This window comes from Lingula anatina, chromosome 1 (assembly GCF_051362555.1).
Source record: "Lingula anatina isolate TDL-2025a chromosome 1, LinAna3.0, whole genome shotgun sequence".
Taxonomy (NCBI): domain Eukaryota; kingdom Metazoa; phylum Brachiopoda; class Lingulata; order Lingulida; family Lingulidae; genus Lingula; species Lingula anatina.
Genome location: NC_141767.1, coordinates 37,849,610 through 37,868,531, shown reverse-complemented (window position 1 = coordinate 37,868,531; position 18,922 = coordinate 37,849,610). Strand labels below are relative to the sequence as shown.

Below are 18,922 nucleotides of genomic sequence, written 5' to 3'. Positions count from 1 at the left end.
CTGTCTTGGATCAACGCCCTCTTTAGTTTTGCCTGGCTTCCCGCCTGACTGAGAAGGACACGCAAGATGCTACACTGACATACCATACCATATTATATTATCATTTTATAACAGACTTTTTGAACACAATGTTTTGTTTGAGCGCTGGGTAACACAATCATGAAGCTGGTCGCAAGGGATATTGATAAATCTGGCCAAGGGTAAGTTAAACGCAAGGGAATCCACCTACTGGCTGGCCCTTTTACCATTCATTGTCAAGAAAGTTGTTTTGATTATAATAATACAACTGTGATTTATTTTAGTAAAGCATCCGTTGTTTTTATGTGGTAAAACATTAATTTAAGCGATTTATATCTTTGGTATGTTACTGTGGTAAGGAAATCTCAATAATTGTGGATTTAGATCAGAAGAAATTGTTATTGATCAAGAATATTTCGTGTTGGTTGATATGATCATGTTTGTTGCATCATCATTGTGCAATCAACATTGGTCAGTAACAGTTAACCAGTATTTTACTAACATACTGTAACAATTATTTAATTTTATATGACACAAGTAACAGACATAACATATCTTATGTTTGATGATAAACACTATTTTGTAAAGGTATGATTAAAAGTTTAAAATGATGCTCGCAGTTGCATGAATGAACAAAATTAGATCATATGTATTATATAAATCTCCTTTCAAACACTTGCAGGTCTGTGACCCTGATTCCAGAAGAAGCAGAAGATATGTGGCATGCATACAATTTGGTATCTATTGGTGATACTGTGAGATCAACAACAATCAGGTACTTTTAAGTAATACTACAGAGTACAGTAACACCCCCCCCCCCCCCCCCCCCCCCCCCCGTAACAGACAGCTTGTGACATTAATACTGGCCCCATGCCAAATCTCAGTAAAATTGAACCAAGGCCAGTATATATTAAAATATATTAAATAATTGTTCAGTTCCTGACCACTGTTTCTGTTTTGAACAAAAAATTCTTGCAGCCAGGTGGCTCAAGTGACCAGTAGGCTGAAATGATAAACTGATAATTGACACACCTTATTAATTGTGTAAATGTAGAAACCTGAAAATATCATTAATACATGTTCACTTAACATATGATTAATATAGATCCTGTTTAATTAGTTGCATATCTCTTTGTTGACAGTAAGTAGTTTGATTCACCCATTAATTTAGACCTACAACCTGTCAGTCAATACCTTTAGAACTGTACATATTTGGCACAGTACTTGAAAAATTTTCTTCATATTTTTTTTTACAGAAAAGTGCAAACAGAATCTGCCACAGGGAGTGTAGCGTCAAACAAAGTGCGAACAACACTGACCATCAGTGTGGAGAATATAGACTTTGATACTCAGGCCTGTGTACTTAGAGTAAAGGGGAGAAATATACAGGAAAACCAGTATGTTAAGGTAGATAATGAAGGCTAATGGTGATGACTGGCCCTTGGCTTTTGAACTCAGCTGATCAAAAGTAACCAAACTAATAGAAACATAGGAACAATCTTTCATGGTAAATAATATGAAAGTATTGTGCAGCCTATATCCATTTGTATTGGATTATTATTGTTTTTCAGATGGGTGCCTACCATACCTTAGATCTTGAAATGAATCGCAAATTTCAACTTGCCAAGCACTACTGGGACATAGTTGCCTTAGAACGAATAGGTAGGTTTATAAGAAATATGAACATGTGCAGTAAATATATATTTTATGTATTCACTAGGACCCCACGAACTGCTTAATTTACAGATGAAAAATGTTTATGTGTTAGAGGAATCTTTGGGTAGAGAATTGTGTTCAGAAAATTTTGAATGTTTAAATGTTACATTATAAAATTTCTAAAAAAAAAACTTTTTTATGTAAAACATGTTTATATACACAACATTTTAACATGAATTTTGATTTTTAATTTTTTAGTCTAGAAATCATATTAATCAAAGATAGTGTACTGTACATATTTTTTTAATTCAAAGAAATGGCCTGTGATCCCACACAGCATGCTGACTTGGCAGCAGTTGTGATGCAGGAAGGGCTGGCTCACATCTGTCTGGTCACCAGTGCAATGACCCTGGTCAGGGCTAAAATAGAAACCTCTATTCCCAGGAAAAGGAAAGGGATGTGTGGACAACATGACAAGGTATGTGGTTTGTAAGGTCGAAGAATTTGTAGTAAAATAAAGACATGCTGAAACTTTTGGTCCGATCGGTCATGACCAGAAAAAATTTGTCTGAACCGGTGAAAAATTCGACTTGGTCAGTCCAAAGGATCATTAAGAGTTTTAAGAGCCGCAATTTTGAATTTACAGTCATCATTCGACATACTTCACTAATAAAATTATATAAAACCCAAAGCGTTTTTTCCATTCCATTTCAAACCTATCACATTCACAAACAAAGTAAGCTACCCTAATCGCACTGGTAGTATCTGTCTCAAAAAATAGGGTGATTTTTGGTCCGACAAAAATCCATTTGGTCCGGCAAATATTTCATTACTGCCGGTCCAAATGTCCGGCCATTCTGAAAAGTTTTCAGCACGTCTGAAATAAGAGTGAGATAAACAGCAGTTAAATCAGTGAATTGTCACCTCTTTCCTATCCATCTGCTTTTTCCATCTTTTCTCTCAGACTGAGCCTCAGTTTTTATGCAATATAGTTTTATGATTTTTTTTTCTATTTTTAGGACTAATTTTTTTCCAATCATACATATTTTATTTTTATTCTATCCTTGGGACAGTGAATTAGTTTTAATTATTCATCATTAAACATTTGATTTTTTTAGCCGTTTCCTTAATGCTTAGAATTCTTGTTGGTATTGTAAGCCAAAGTTTGAAATAAAATCTACATTACAGGGTATAACGAAATTTTATGACCAGATCATCCAAGCTATTCAAAGGCATGTAAATTTTGATGGTAAGTACACTCCTCCTCCATAGTTAAAATCTGATTGAATGTTATTGTATTTTACTTGTCTAAATAAAGAAGCCCTTCATTGATAGGTAAAAGTTGATAAAACATTTTGTTTATCAGCTAATAAACATTGCTGTTTGTGCATCTTTAATTTGGTGAAAATTTCTTTTAAAAGATATTTTTTATAAATTTTCCATATTCTCCTTCAGTGGTCAAATGTGTACTCATTGCTAGTCCAGGATTTCTGAAGGTAATTAAACCAAAGACTGTTGTTATTAGATATTTTAGTTAACAGCAATGCTATTATCTGTCACCCATTTCATTAATTAAAGTCCATTCATCCAAATCTTTTTTGTTTTAATAATTAAAATCATTACAGTTTAAAGTGTAAGTCTAAGAATGCCAAACATTAAATACCACTAGTTGATAGCATTAAACTAATAATGATGTATTTTTTAATTTCAGGATCAATTTATAGATTATATGTTTACTCAAGCCCTAAAATTGGACATAAAAATTTTATTGGAAAATAAGTCCAAGTTTCTGGCAGTTCATTCATCCTCGGGACATAAGCATGCTTTAAAAGGTGAGCTAAATAGAATACAGTAGTAGTTTCTTTAAAACTTGCTGCTGACTAACAGGCAACTTATTCAGACTCTTAATTTTGGTTTATGGCTCAGACTTAATATTGTATAATAATTACCCTGTTTCTGGCCCACTCATGATGTCACAAAAACTATGAAGAAAGCAGGTGGATTTGTGAACTGTCAAGGGCTGACAAAAAGAACACTTATTTGTGGACTGCAATTTATTTATTTAATAAATAATTGGGAGCACCTTCTTTTGCTGCCTGCTTCCATGATGTAAGATCACCATTCATACCTTTCTTTTAAATGATTCCTATACCAGGAAAATGTTTATTCAAGTATATAGATTGAATTATATAGATTTTGTTTTCAATGCTCTTTCAGAAGTGCTCTCTGACCCTGCAGTAACATGTAGGTTGAGTGACACCAAGGCTTCAGGGGAAGTCAAAGCTCTGGATGACTTTTATCAGATGCTGCAGAATGATCCAAATAGGGCTTTTTATGGGTAAGTCAGTATGCCTTTCAAACTGTGTAATCATTTTTCCCATAAATTAATGTTTGCAAATTGAATGAAAATTACTTTCTTTCAAAAGAAGTGATTTAGAAAAAAAATCAGTTTGCTCACTATTTTCTGAAAGGAGAAATTGTGTATTTTTTTCCAGAATCAGGCATGTTGAAATGGCCAATGAGCAACAAGCTATAGAAACACTGCTTATATCTGACGAGTTGTTTAGGTGAGCTATAGTAAGGTCATTGTATAGGGCTCTCATTTGAAACAGAAGTACATATATAACTACCTGAGTAATACAGGATTTATGTAGGTAGACATTGACAGTTCGGTAACTTCACATTATTATTTTGTCCTACTTACTACAATCCTGTAGAAGCTGTGAATCTAATGAATTGATATTTAATTCCCAGTAGCTTTATTAAAACAAGACAAACACTTCCAAATTTGGATTTATATTTATTTCCAACACAAGTTTATGATACATAATATGGGCAAAGCAAACATAATGATTATACATTAAATTTAACGAAAGTTATGACAAAGAGTGAAAAATTAATTAATAAGATGTCTATATCTTGTTTCTTGATAGTGATCTTGTAATGTACTTTTTACTGTTACTTAGTTTGAGTGTATTCAAAGTGTCGACTAATCAATGAAGTTATATAGAATAATTGTGTAATTAAAAACATTTTTCTGTGCACAAACATCTACTTCTTATTTTTCCAAAAAAAGATCTCAAGTCGTGGCAACACGACAACGTTATGTACAGCTGGTAGAAAGTGTCAGAGAAAATGGTGGTGAAGTAAAGGTTTTTTCAAGCCTGCATGTGTCAGGAGAACGTAAGTAATATCTAAGTTGTACCACCTTAATGAGGCATGTCATTGGTTGTTAAGCAGAAAAAAATTCTTATGCCAGAGCATCAATTTTGAATCATTGTGTATCAACTGATTTTAAATCAATGGCATTCCCACTAATGTGTAATTATTTGAAGAGTTGGCATTCATAATATAGACCATTAACAGGTGTGTTCACATTTGGCAATGTGTGCACATAGGTTGTCAATGTTTATTGCACATTTTAGGTTAAGCAGATAGAATATTTTTGTTCTTTAATAAATTTGTTTAAAGGGTAATTTCCTCTTCCAGAATTAGGTCAGCTATCTGGCGTTGCTGCAATCCTGAGATTCCCAATATCTGATGACATCAGTGAAGATGAAGCAAGCTCGAGTGATGAGGATTGATAAGGAAACAAACTAAAAAAAAGAAACCCAAAAAATTGACACTCATTTTTTCCCCCACAATGTGGATTGGCAGCAACATGGTGCTCAATTTATGTTTATTTATAACAGGAAGTGGGAGAGGCAAAATTGTTATCGAATTAGGGAAATGTTTGCGTCCCATGTAAATGTTGACTTAATGATCAAAATTAGCCACACTTGGTGTTAGAGGTGCTCCAGCATGGCAGGATGGAAGTGCAGTATATTTTGTTGTTGGTATCTGCATCAGAATTAGTTATCACCCATTTAGACTTGACTAATGTTAAGGCTTTATCATTACACATAAGCAAGGTGTAGACTCTTTAATAGTTAAGTGGGTCTTTTTTAGTATAGTTTTTAAAAAGAACCGTTAATGTTGGCAGTACTTCTTGGATGTGGAAAAAGCATAGATGATACTGAGGAAAAATGACATTTGTGATTATAGAATATACTTCCATGTGTTTAACATATGGACAATTTACATCATTTTTAGCTGTAGTTACTTAAGGAAAGTGGAATTAAGTAAATAATTATTTATGAACAATTAAGAAAATTTAATATTGAAAATGTTCGATAATTGTGTATTATTACAGTTTTATTTATTTAATTGACAACTTGGTAAATAATGTACAGTAAATTATTTAACGCTAATTTAATAGGATTAGTTCCATTTTAGTAGGACAACTTATGAGTGTGTCAAGAAGGAAGTGCATGAAATTTGAAAGATTAACAAAACCAGCTGCGAATCTTAATAAAGCAGTTATACCCAACTGCTTGTTCCCCAAAGGAGATGTCTATTACAGTAATTTTAATTCATATCTGAATTGGTTAATAAAATAATTTAATTTAAAAGTAAAAATGTGGTCATCTTATATGTGGGTCTTGAGCCAGTTTGTTTAGGCAAACTTACCAAAAATGGAAAATGATGCCTAGTGACTTGGCATCTAGTTTACAGAAATGTGAAGTGCCCCATGTCAAATGAATGCTCTCAACTCGTTTTTAAATTTTCTAATTTAATATTATTTATTTGACAAATAAGAAAAATTTCTTTTCACAATGGTTTTATTTTTTACTTGTTAATAGTAAAAATGTGTACAACCTTTCATTATGATTGTATAAATTAGATATAACAAACAACTCACACTTTTAAAAATCACTTGAATAATATAACAAAACCCTGCTCGATCAACTTTCACTATAAAAGCATAGCTAAAAAAAAAGATGGTACTTAAATGTACAAAAAATTAGACACATTGACAAGATACATGCTTTTAGTGCTGCCAAACAAAAGTCATTGCATTGCTTTTTGGAAATCAATCTTACTTGCACTGTTGAGACCTCTAGGGTAAACATCCTGGCAATATTTCTTCAAGCCTGTAAATTCATTAGCAAACTATTGATTAAAAAATATTTTACAGGCACGCCTGATAGCTAAAAATATATATATATAATAACTAATTTTACTGTCATTCACACACAATGTATGATAAAATAAAAGATGTGAAAATAAATGAAGTTGACCATTCAACCCACCTTAAGCAGGGTGACCATAAATACAGAAACTAAGTAACATACCAACCACTGCTTTCTGTACGTACTGATGCAAAATTTACATAACCCAAAATATGCTATAAAACTATATAAATATAATATACTACTATTTGTAAGAGTTATATAAGCTCTTCAGTATAACAGCTAGCTCTACAACCTTACCTAAAATATAATAATAATAACAATAATCTCATTACACATACCTAGGTATGTGCCTAAACATGTCTAAACATGAAAGACAATAGGCAGTGGAGGTGCAACACGCACCATGTAGCTCTCAGAAAGAGAGATGCAATGGATGTGCAACATGCACTAACTTCTAAGTATATCTTAGGCAGAGAATGCAGTCAGTGACTAGTTTCACCACAGTCTCTCCTTGAGGAATCACTCTTACTTCAGAAGTAATCTTTTTAAAGTACTCAAATCACATCAAGAATATGTTGGTGATAGCATTCACAACCTAGTGTTGCTCTATCAGGATACGCTACACACAACACAAAACTGGACAATGCAACCCACTTTGCTTCCTGTACCATTTCATTCTTCAGAGCCATCATTCAATAAAGTGGTAATTTTATCTGCTTGATAACTTGGCTGGTTTCTGGTTGCATGTTTCCTGTTATCTGGCTTTGAGAGATTGGCCTATTTGAGATGGCCACTTTCTTCTTGAGATCCTGATCAATATTTTAAAAACACCTTTTCCTTTCTCTATGACCAGTAGTGGACGACTATTAATAAACATCTGATATATATGGCCTCAAATCCATTAAAGGGTCCCAATTGGGTTTGCAGAAACATCTAACTAGGCCAGAATTTGGACTTATGTTGCCTCCCCTAAAAAAAAAAGAGCAAAAAGTTTTTTTTTACATACTTATAACATTACTAGTATTACAGCAAGAGGAATGACCACCACACAGCTGCATTCAATTCTAATTATTTTCAAAAAGGTTTTAAACTGGAAAGAATCAAGGTGTCAAAATAAGACCAAATGTGAATTTCAAATACTGCCACGTGTTCATTTTCCCAAAATTACTGCTTTTTCAGACTAGTGCACATAAAAGCACAATAACTATTTTGTGCAAGAGTCAGGAAATCAATATTTTTCTTTCATGAGCAGCACACTATGACACTCTACTTACTGGCACATTGACTGAGGACAGTTTGTGTTCTCTCTTTGATTGTACTGCTGTGGGTCAGGAACACAGTCAGAATCCATGTTAACACAGGCATCTTCTACCTCACTCATGCTGTAGCATTCATCATTTAAATCCATGATATTCCCAGGCTGGAACCGATTGTAATACAATTTATGATTATATTGATCTTGAATTTTTCTGATAATGCTTTTTTAATAAGCAGAGTTGGTTATTTTGAAAATCTATGTCATGGGTTAAAACATTCTTCTCAAGGTTTATCTCATTCACTGACAGCAAACAATTCATTCCACTCTTTTATGCACCTATAGTACAAACATTTCAAGCTTTTAATGATATGCAACAATATAAAACTCCTCAACAAAATGATGAATATTCCCTCCATAATGTTAAAAACTTTACCAACACATGATTAATTGCTTGAACTTCTGTTAATCTCTTCCTGAGTAGTTAAGGCAAATACCAAGTGTAAAAGATTACAAGTTTATCATATGCATCAACACAATACAAAGTAGCTACAAGATTTCAAACTTATACCCCCCCCCCCCCCAAAAATCCAGGGAGCCCACGTCACCCTCTCCAAGGATGACTAGACGGTCCTCTTCAATCCCGAAAGACAACCCACACAAACTGAAAGAGATCTAACATGAAATGTTTCATAATGCACTGACAGTTTATGTGCATGTCTCACCTGTATATGTACATCTTGTCTGGGGGATGTGTTTTGTGGTACTACTTTTACTGGCTGCCATGGTTGATTGCCTGAGGTAAGTTGAGATTGTAATTCTGATGACCAAGGAGCTGGGATAGGGAGATCTGGTGATATCTGAAATATATCAAAGCAAAGGTGTCAAATGAAATAAAGAGCAATCACTCTTTAGTTAGGACATTCTTTTCACTACAAGAAAAATCAATTTACTCTGGGTAGCTTTCATCTATAAATAACAGAAAAATCTTTATGGTAGATTTGCTTAAATCTGTAAAATATTTTAGAAATATTAAAATTTTTTCCTTGGTTTAGGGTTTACACCGAGTATGTTTGAGCCTTACATGGTTCTGTTCTTGTTGCAACTGTTTAAAATGCTGGTTTGGCACATTGTGATTTATTTCCATTGCTTGAGTAGGCGTTTGTTCCTTAACATCAGCAGGCCAAATACACCGTCTTTTGAAGGAGAGATCCGTCTGTCCAAAAGAAATCCACAGGTATTATTTTGTGGTCAACATGCACTAACAAAAACAAAATGAATTAAAGGTATCTAAACAGCATTTTGTTTACTCAATATATTTCATTTGCAGCCAGTAATGGTATTTATTGGTCAAAAAATAAATAAAAATAAAGAGGATATTAAGCACCATGGGCATTAATATGTCATCTAAATACGGCAAGTGATATCAGACAAAAAGCAATAAGCTACACTTACGTCGTTTTCTAAAATATTTGGCTCAATATTTTCTTCTGAATTTTTCCTCTTTGTTCCATATACTTGGAATAGAGGTGAGCGAAAGATAGGCCCTCTTTCCATATTCCACTCAAATCCTGTTGTAACAGGCATTGCTAAAACAGTCACAATATAATAGGTTATTTGCATATCTACAATCATGCATGTTTAAGACATATTTTATAGAAATATCAATTTTATGGACACATGAAAGACAAAAGTAAACTATGTCATGCCATCACCATAATTTGGAAGAACTGACTTGTAATATTGCATTTTTATCTGTAGCAACACAATGATCAAGGACAAGTTAAAGAAGTATTCATCCTCGCGGTGGTCATAAAATGTATTAGAAACACCAAACACCATAGTTCATGGATTTTATGAAATTTCTTCAAAAATGTTTAACCAATTCTGATCATGATTTTCTAATTTTGATAACCTTGTGGTATTAAAAAGATTGCTGAATGTGAATTCTATACCTAATAAACTGATTTCAATGACAGGCGTAAAGGAGACAACCAAGGCATATGTCAAGGGCCCAAACTATATCTGAACAATCAACATTTTGTTGAATTAATTTATCTGCCAGTGGCAATAACTGTTTCAGCAAAGTAAGTATTAGATGAGACAAGTATATATGCTAACCAACAACTATTTGATGACACACACTAATAATCTTATGATAAGAGAACGATATGTCTACAATAAATGAGGACTATAAATAAACAAAACAATGCATTATGAACCACGGCGTGGGGCACTTCCAGTAAGTGAAAATATATTTGAAATTAGTGAAGTTTCTTACCCCGATGTAGGTTTAGCAATGTAATGACACTTACCTTTTGTGTTTAAAAGTATAATAATGAAATGAATGCACTATATTTTTTTCTGCGGCAGCAGGTGACAAGGCGGAAATTCCCTTGTCCTTCGCATAAATAACCGGTGCTTTCTTTGTTTGCCGCCGCAGACCGCTGCTCTCGTTATTGAGAGAAATTTAAAGTAAAATTCTACCTTAGATAATCAGAATGTAAATGTATTTTAAGATTCAGAGTAAATTAAAACATCTTATTTTACCTTATGAATCTTAGTCATTAAAAATTAGAAAAGAAATAGCACTGACGATAATCCTTAGATCCCATCATGCAATGCACATACCATAAACAACATGGATGTCGCGGTAAATGTGATTTCATTAGTAACGTTTTTGAGTATTTTGTCACTTGCAGGCGTACTAGGGCAAACTGATACCACAGCTTCGTCGGCCTCAACAGATACCGTAACTGTCAGTGTTTCAGACTCTACAATACAAACCTCAGAGACAACATCCATTACTAATTCAGCAACTGCATCCTCGGCAGCTGCCAGTGCCAGTGTTACTGTTACACCAACAACAGGCAGTCCCACGACTGGGACAACAGGTGGAACGATTCCAACCACCACGACACCAATACCAACAGGGAGATCTACCGTTGTGCCTCGAAATACAGGTACAATTCATGTTATTTTTTTATAATAATTTACACACTTTAATTCGTACATTTTAATTGACACAATCACAATGCTGTGATGACATCAAAAAAGTCACCTTGAGATTCATTTAACCACTCCATTATCTCCATAAATTCATTGTTGAACAATTATGAAGTACGACCTTCTTTTGCAAATTTTGTGCGGTGTACCTGGGTAACGGACGGATTTATGTCAATTTTTTTTTTTCAGATATTGGTCGTTGTACTTGTGATTTGACTTCCAATGCCTGTGATGTCAACTGTTGCTGTGACAGTGACTGTACTGTAGAAGATGTTGCAGCATTTAGCCAGTGCAGTGACTCCTACACAGCGTAAATATATATGCTTAAAATTTTAACCTTTATAATTTGAGTGTTTTCTTTAATAGATTCCAGTATTTTTTCCTCTTCATAATTTTCATTTATTATGATATCCCTCAAAATGGTTGGGCATAATATATACATTTGCTAATTATCCTAACTCTGCAAAAGTCCATATAAAGCAATATATTGACAAAGAGCAAAATTGTTCAAAATGAAAAAAGAAGTTGCAAAGTAGAAAAATACTGTGGAATGGCCCAAAGATGAAATTTAAAAGTTTTATCTTGTAAAACATTTTTTCAGTGCTGAAGATAGGCTGTGTATTCAAGAGAATATCATTCTACAATACAACATTGCTGGGCAGTCACCAAAATACAGCACCTCCATATCAAATAATCTGTTTTGTATCCAGATAGATAATTGTAAGTAATGGATCCATTTATGTCCAGATTAAGTGTACATTTCAATGATCTTACTTGTTGTGTTTCACTTTCTTCATCCCACCCCCAACCCCGAACAATTTTAAACAAACAGGAGAATGATTCCTTAAAAGATTCATTCAGCTAGTTGTCACATTCCAAAACGCAAGTGTAATGGGTTTATTAGCCTATATTCTTCTTCTTCTTATTATTATTATTATTATATGTTATCAATTTGATATTCCAGATGCTGCGAGAAACTATTTTGAGATAGCAAATAAAATTAACACCACTGAACAGTTTGATGTGTATCTGAGCACATATGGTGGGCCATCATTTCAGCCAACCCAAAGTGTAGGAACAACTTACAACCAATCTTACAAGGTATTTGTGGTTTGTATGAGTCAATTTGTTATTGTACATGTAATTATAATTTGCAGGAACTGGTTAAGTTAGGATGTCAACTTTTGGTGGTGAATCTCACTTGAAGCATGCCAGTTGTTAGATTTGCTATAACTGTGCATTTTAGTACATTTTATTTGTTGTTGCTTATAGAGTGGATACCCTGTATACACAATATACCCAAGTAATGCTATAGGGAATTTGGGCCTACCAACACCTCTTATTACAAAGCAGTGTGATGACAGCAATCCTGCTGGTAAGTAAAATCTACAGCAAAAAGTATAAATGACTATTAATAATAACAGGGTGTTGGTTAGACAATGTTTTTTTGTCAGGTGCTTTATACCGTAAAAACCTGAAAATTTAGTCAACTTGAAATTTTTGTCAGAAGACAATTCTCCATTAAGGTAATTTTTTTCACTTTGAAAATTTCATCAAACTTGAAAATTTAGGCCTTTCTATAATTTTGAAAAGTTCACCGCCTAATATGGCTGTGTTGGTTTCAGGCATTAAAAAATTCTTTAATTATTAAGGGAAGAAATTTGAAGTTTCTATCATATATTTTTCTTTGCATGTGATGGGCATTTAGTGAGAAACAGATTGGATTCTTAGGTTTTTAAAGATTAGACTGGTACTTTTTGATGCTTATTAATATGAATACCTTCCTGTCAGCCTATTTGGAAGATCAAACCAGTGAATGTATTAGAGAAGTTGCAGATTTAGCTGTTGAGTGCACTGCATCGACCCCAACTGCATTAGCCCTGAAGGCTGGAACATATAGTGATGGATTCAAAATTGTGGCTGTAAGTTAGTTTAATTGATCAACTATTTTACTGTGAAGTTTTGATTTAATATTTTTAGTTTTTAATTATGAATCATATCACTATTTGCTTAATTGTAAATTAGAAAAATATTATTGTCAACAAAAGTTTATTCTCTGAAAACATAATTGTGATATTAATTTAAAATTCTTTTTTTTTTCAGTCTCTGGGTGTCCTTAATGATACACTTTATTCCACTGACCCTCAGGCCCCAGCATTGTACAACAGCACTGATCTCATAAGGTTAAGTAGGCTGCAGTGCTTGGACTCTGCTGGAGTGGAAACGACGTGTACTCAACTGGCAGAAACTGTTGAACCTTTACAGCCAACTTATGATGCTGGTGGGATTTGTAACAATGTTGTGACACACGTAAGTGAAAATCTCCTGCTATGCCAGGTATAATGGAGTCAGGTTGTCTTTCTGGCTGTGTGTGTATGGAAGTCTCTAAGGTAATTACACAAATTATTAACTAAGTTTGTCAAGGTCACAGGCGTCATTGAGAGAACAACACTAAAACTTAATAACTTGAGAAGGGGGGTTGAGCTAGTTGTGGCGTGCACTTCATTACAACTTTGAATATAGTTGTGCCTGACATAAGTTGTCTATGTGGTTTCAGTTTTGCTTGGGCATTTATCATGATCAGTAATTACCCTTGTTAAATTTTACTATAAATTTCTGAAGTAGAATTATCACATAAAATATGAATATTTTGCTCGGTAATTTTAGCTAAAGTAGTGAGAGATACACAAGCTTCAAATTTGAATTGGAATTTTTTTTTATTGTAGGTGGAGTATACAATTACCCACAATAGTACATATATTGTTAGTGCATCAGTGAAATTGACGCTAAAGGAAGTTTCAACAAAGGACTTTCCAATGATCCAGAAATTTAGCATTTCCTTCAGTAAGGTAAGGAAACAGTCCCTATGTGAAAAACAGTGTAGTGTTGAATTTAAAACTTGACATTAATTTATAGAAAACTGGTACAGCTTTCCTTAATCTAAGTCATAGTGCTTGAACCAAACTATATTTTCTTCTACCCACTTTATTTTCAATTTATTTCTTGATTTTCAGATTGGAGAAAGTAACACTTTCAAAAGAAGTGGTAACCCTGGTTACGTAGTAGGTCAACCTGTGATGGCAGGGAAGCAAAAACCGATATCAAAATATCCTTTTTCATGCTGTTATATTGAAATTGATTAAATTAAAAAGTTGAATCTCCACAATAAAGAGACAAAATCTCCACATCGGGAAATGGCTAAGATATAGATTATTAAGTAGAACTCTAAGTTAGTGTTAACACAGAACTGTGGGATGTCTTCCTTAACAATACTACTGGATTTTCTATAGCACTACCCACAGATAGAAATAGTTATCTTACTTTAGTGACAAGTACTGCAACTGGAGATTGTGAAATGGACAGTTCCAAAAGAGTGCCTGTAAATTTTGGAGAAAATATGAGAACTGGTTGTTTGATAAGGTATATTGTAAAACAGAAATGGTCTTTTTTTCTAAGTTGTGTGAAATTGTAGGGCATTAATAAAGCCGGTCCAATCTTTTCAATTTAATTTCTTTTTTTAGACTTTGATTTGTATTGAGTTTAAGAAACATTCTAAAGATGGTCACGTAAAAGAATGTTAAGTCCACAAAAGGGAGCAGGCATTTTGGCATTTTGTTAAATAACCACCTAATTACTTCATTTCCAGAGCTACATTGACTAATGTAAGCAGCCAGTGTTCAGTTATTCAAGAACTGGCTAAAATAGCACTCCTTGGCAATTTAAACTCCTCTTCATATGTAGCCACCTTTGGAAACAGTCAACCAGAGTACACTGGGGACTGGATTCCTATTCTTGGTTTGGATAACATTCAAAGTGCAGCATCTGTAAGTATTGTCAGTTTAATGATTTCTGTGTTCACATGTAAAATTCCATATATATATATATAGTGCTCTCATATTTTTATATTTTTATTTATTTATTTATTAATGCATTCCTACACCTATTGAACCAATGTATTCAGCTGATGCAATAAATGAATGATCAAGTAACAAGAAAGCACTTCAAGATTAAACTGAATCTGATCTACATAAAGGTAATCTAGACCGACTTTGAATCTAATAGACTGTGTTGTGCTCACATTTAACTTTAAAATTTAAGAAGAAGGTGTATTTACATTTACATTAATACTTTTAGCCTGTATTATAATATTTGTTTTCCTTTCTAGGGTGGTGGTGATGGAATCTGTAATGACATCAGGTTGGGCATGCACCTAGAAATAGTTTATATTAATGTTGGTGCCCTAGCCAATCCTCAGCCAAAGATTATAGGTGTTAATTGTAAGTTTGATGACCCACAGAGAATACAGTACAGAGTAAGTAATATCTTTGTGTTTTCAGATGTGAACTTTACAATGAAGTTAATTGAACTGAATGAAACATGCAAAAGGGAAGAAAAATGTATTGGATACTTATTTACTAGTTGTGAAACGTCTGAGAGATGATAGCAACATGACAGAAGTATCAAAACATTTATTACATGAAAATTGGGAAAAATGTGTTTTTTTTTTAAATTTCAGTGCATAGGCCCTTACTGCCAGCCAGAACTACAAGACCTGACTCAGCCATTTGAAGTGACCAGTTCTGTTGTTTTTATCGATGCTTCTCAGCCAGCAGTGACAGAAGTGGCAGCGCCACCTACTGTATCTGCCAAGTTACCAGCAGATTTCTGGTACCCGTTTTATTCCAATGATGGGACTTAAATATTTTCTGGACAAACTGGTACATCAGCATTGCTAATACACCATCATTTTGCACTTTGAGTTCTATTGTTATTAAGAGCACTGTCTGAAAAGTCATAGCTCCTTTTGTCCATTAATTGAGAATACCCTGGAACTATTTTGTGGTATCATTTTTTAATTAAACATTTATGCTTAGCAGCTATAGTGAATTTTTCAACTTAACTCATTACAACTTTAAAAGAAAGTTTAAACCAAAGAATGATTACTTCTGGTCATTTTTCAAGTAGTTGAACATTAAACAAAATACAAATGAAGTGAAAAATGTTAAATTATAGATTTTTTTATTGCAAATATATCATTTAAGTTGTAAATAGTGTACATTATGTGTATATGTTACAAAGGTATCATTTGTAAATCTGTATATATATATTAAAATGTGTAAATGTCCATCAATTCTCAAATTCACAATTTCTCAATTATCATAGTTAAAATATTATAATGCAGTCTAAAATTAGATGTACATTCAATTTGTAAATAAAAAAAAATTTATACTTTATTTTTTTATTTTTTAAAAATTCTTTTAACCTTGTAGAGCTGGTGAGCTGATACAAAAATATATATTTCAATGGCACATAAACCACATATTAACAAATAAAAGAGTAAAATATTATAAATATGAAAATTTTGGCAAACGATTAAATTAATTTAAATAATGCACTTTAATTAAATCTTTAATGACCAGATGATTAGAGGTAGCAATTACTCTGCAGAAATTTGCAAAGCTCTAACCCTATGTGGAGATTCTAAAAATGTATCTTGCTTCAACACAGCTCGTACCTTTTCTAGCACAATCAATACGAAAGCAAATTCATAAAAATTCATAATTTTAAATATCTTTGTTATTTGATAATAAGTACAAAATGCATTGGGGAATGGTGACTGCAAATCTGAGTAATTATATCACAATTTCTGGAAATTCAGTAATCAAAATTAATGGTGGTTTTGACATATGTTTGACTAGTTGAATTAATCAAATCTGTATTAATTCACAGTACTGAGCTTTTCCCTTGTATTTCCATTCAAACTTCCACAATCCATGATAGGTATGTTCAGTAACGAAGACCAAACAGGAATTTGGTTTAAAGTGCACATTGCTGGGCATAGAGAAGGGGCATTTGATTCTATAAATAGGGTGTCCACCCAGGGGTCCAAACACTTCCAGGTGACCATTACCATGATTGGCAACTATCAAGTTTCCAACTTCATCAAAGTCCATGCCATCTGGACCTCCTTGTTCACCTAAGAGAAGAAATAGTTTAATAACATGAAACAACACTAATGATGTGTCTATAAGGTTTTCACATCCTTAAGAGGAGTAATTTATTTGTTAAAGTAAGGAATTTTCAGAAGGTGTTTAAGTTCTTTCTGAAAATCCAGTTATTATACAAATGAATGAAACATCCAACTTGTTGCAATAGAGTTTGCTACCATATTTAATTAGCATACATAAAAATCTTACAAGAAAATAGAGAGGACTTTGAGAAGTTTAACAGTCGCCCATAATTTTTAAAAATTGGAAAGTATTATATTTTTTTTTCACAAAAACATTACCTGGCAGAGTACCCCATAGCTGTTTATTTTCCACCTGTCCTGGTCCCTTGATATCATAGCTCCATAACTTCCTTGTGAATGTTTCCGCAACAATCAATTTCTTTGGCCTTCCATCATCAGTATGCTGCACAGCAATACCATTTGAAAAGTAGTAACCAGTGTCTACTTTTATGACCTCTTCGCTGGCAGTCATACAATACACAGACCCAAATGGTTCCTTACAATAAAAAGACATAAATATGCATAAGAATGTGTTGGAATACACATAAATCTTATATCAAACAATTATTATAATATAATAAATGTTATAAATTATTTTGATCCACTATAAAATTAAATACCCATTTAAGGTACTATTGCTGCTAGGTTTTGAGAGAAGACAATCATTTTTGTTCCAGTGGTTTACTGTACCTCTGTAAGCTTGTCTGACCTGGTGAATGGCGCAGGAGCTATTTCACCTGCAGGAGCAGTTACCCACAAATTACCATCATAGTCAAAGGCACAGTCATTGCAGCCCTGTAGCGGAGCCCCATCTTTATCTTTTCTTGCAATCTAAATAATTCAAAACACTTACAGTAATGTTAAAGTTATTCAGAAAATAAGTTTTAATTGTTTTGGGGACATTTAAAATGTCTTGAGGTCATGCTGGCACAATTCTGTTTCCGATTGCTTCCTTCACCAAATCAATAAACTGCAAAAAAAAAAAAAAAAAAAAAAAAATGCATTCCAATTTTCCCATTTTCTTAATTTAGGCAAAACAAATACATTAAGATGCTGACAAAAAGCTGTATATATTTGTGAGTGTACACTAAATAATACACTTAAACACATCTTTTCTTATATATTCAAGTTCTGATTATTTGGTACATTGCAAACCCATGCGCACTGTAACTATCACAGATACTAGTAAGCTGGATTTTTGTATTAAAATATAAATAATGAGACACAAATTAAAACTTGAGTAGTTTTCAAGGTAGAAAATCTATTAGGAATGATAATGTGCTTTGACGTGTGAGGGAAAAGGGTCCAAGGCAAGTGATTCCATTTGACAATAGCATTGCAAAATTATCATGCTGAATCGTTTTAACATATATATCTTGGATTTTGTACCTCATGAAATATAAACAATAGCCCAAATATCTAACATAATGCAATACAATAGCTATACCTGTATTTACCTGCTGAAAGGTTCCATCTTTCGTGTTTACTCGTAGTATCCCAAGCCTCATGTCAGCTACCCACAGGTTGTTTTCCTTGTCACATTGTAGTCCTGCGGGGATACCGCCATCAGATCCGACTTTTGGTGCACAAATCTGAGCAACCTAAACAAAATTGAGATGCATGAATTTAATTCAACGAGTCTAAAGATTAGATGAAGGAAGGGGGATATTTTAATTTACTTTTTTTTACTGGAGAAGGGGGTGGACAAACTTGGTGTACTAACATGTGACGTGTCTAGATCAACCATGTGAACACAGCCTGCATATTGTTTGTTCTCATCTTCTTTCTCAGGTTCCACCATATAGAATGTTCCATTTCTGTCAAAGACTGGTCCCTCAGATCCAAGAATACCCTCGGCAATCTTGGTAAATTCGGGTGCTAAGATTTGTACTTCCGGGTTGTCTGCCATTCTGCCACAAATAGGTACGCCAATTGAGTTGTCGCACTTGTTTAGGGGCAATA

General features: G+C 33.4%; 4 protein-coding genes across 4 annotated transcripts; 2 read left to right on the top strand and 2 right to left on the bottom strand.

Moving 5' to 3' along the window:
* Positions 1–26: 26 nt before the first annotated feature.
* Positions 27–6,128, top strand: LOC112041771 (protein pelota homolog). Its single transcript, XM_087001859.1, has 12 exons — positions 27–200; positions 701–793; positions 1,275–1,425; positions 1,590–1,680; positions 1,989–2,152; positions 2,863–2,923; positions 3,130–3,170; positions 3,386–3,506; positions 3,892–4,012; positions 4,170–4,241; positions 4,751–4,857; positions 5,164–6,128. The coding sequence occupies exons 1-12, from the start codon at positions 160–162 to the stop codon at positions 5,256–5,258; spliced, it is 1,158 nt and encodes a 385-aa protein (XP_086857985.1). The 5' UTR covers positions 27–159; the 3' UTR covers positions 5,259–6,128.
* Positions 6,129–6,269: 141 nt separating this feature from the next.
* Positions 6,270–10,433, bottom strand: LOC106164714 (uncharacterized). Its single transcript, XM_013542714.2, has 6 exons — positions 10,260–10,433; positions 9,400–9,533; positions 9,029–9,160; positions 8,670–8,804; positions 7,964–8,109; positions 6,270–7,658 (listed from the first exon to the last, which is right to left on the bottom strand). The coding sequence occupies exons 2-6, from the start codon at positions 9,529–9,531 to the stop codon at positions 7,556–7,558; spliced, it is 648 nt and encodes a 215-aa protein (XP_013398168.2). The 5' UTR covers positions 9,532–9,533; positions 10,260–10,433; the 3' UTR covers positions 6,270–7,555.
* A 117-nt stretch (positions 10,434–10,550) lies between these two features.
* On the top strand, positions 10,551–16,184 carry LOC106164719 (tectonic-1). Its single transcript, XM_013542724.3, has 13 exons — positions 10,551–10,907; positions 11,140–11,260; positions 11,552–11,670; positions 11,915–12,051; positions 12,223–12,325; positions 12,742–12,872; positions 13,054–13,260; positions 13,677–13,799; positions 13,965–14,056; positions 14,227–14,370; positions 14,597–14,774; positions 15,116–15,262; positions 15,467–16,184. The coding sequence occupies exons 1-13, from the start codon at positions 10,586–10,588 to the stop codon at positions 15,647–15,649; spliced, it is 2,007 nt and encodes a 668-aa protein (XP_013398178.2). The 5' UTR covers positions 10,551–10,585; the 3' UTR covers positions 15,650–16,184.
* On the bottom strand, positions 16,046–18,893 carry LOC106164720 (diisopropyl-fluorophosphatase-like). Its single transcript, XM_013542725.2, has 5 exons — positions 18,684–18,893; positions 18,418–18,561; positions 17,651–17,791; positions 17,240–17,456; positions 16,046–16,927 (listed from the first exon to the last, which is right to left on the bottom strand). Exons 1-5 carry the CDS (start codon positions 18,867–18,869, stop codon positions 16,659–16,661), a joined length of 957 nt encoding a protein of 318 aa, XP_013398179.2. The 5' UTR covers positions 18,870–18,893; the 3' UTR covers positions 16,046–16,658.
* Positions 18,894–18,922: the final 29 nt, after the last annotated feature.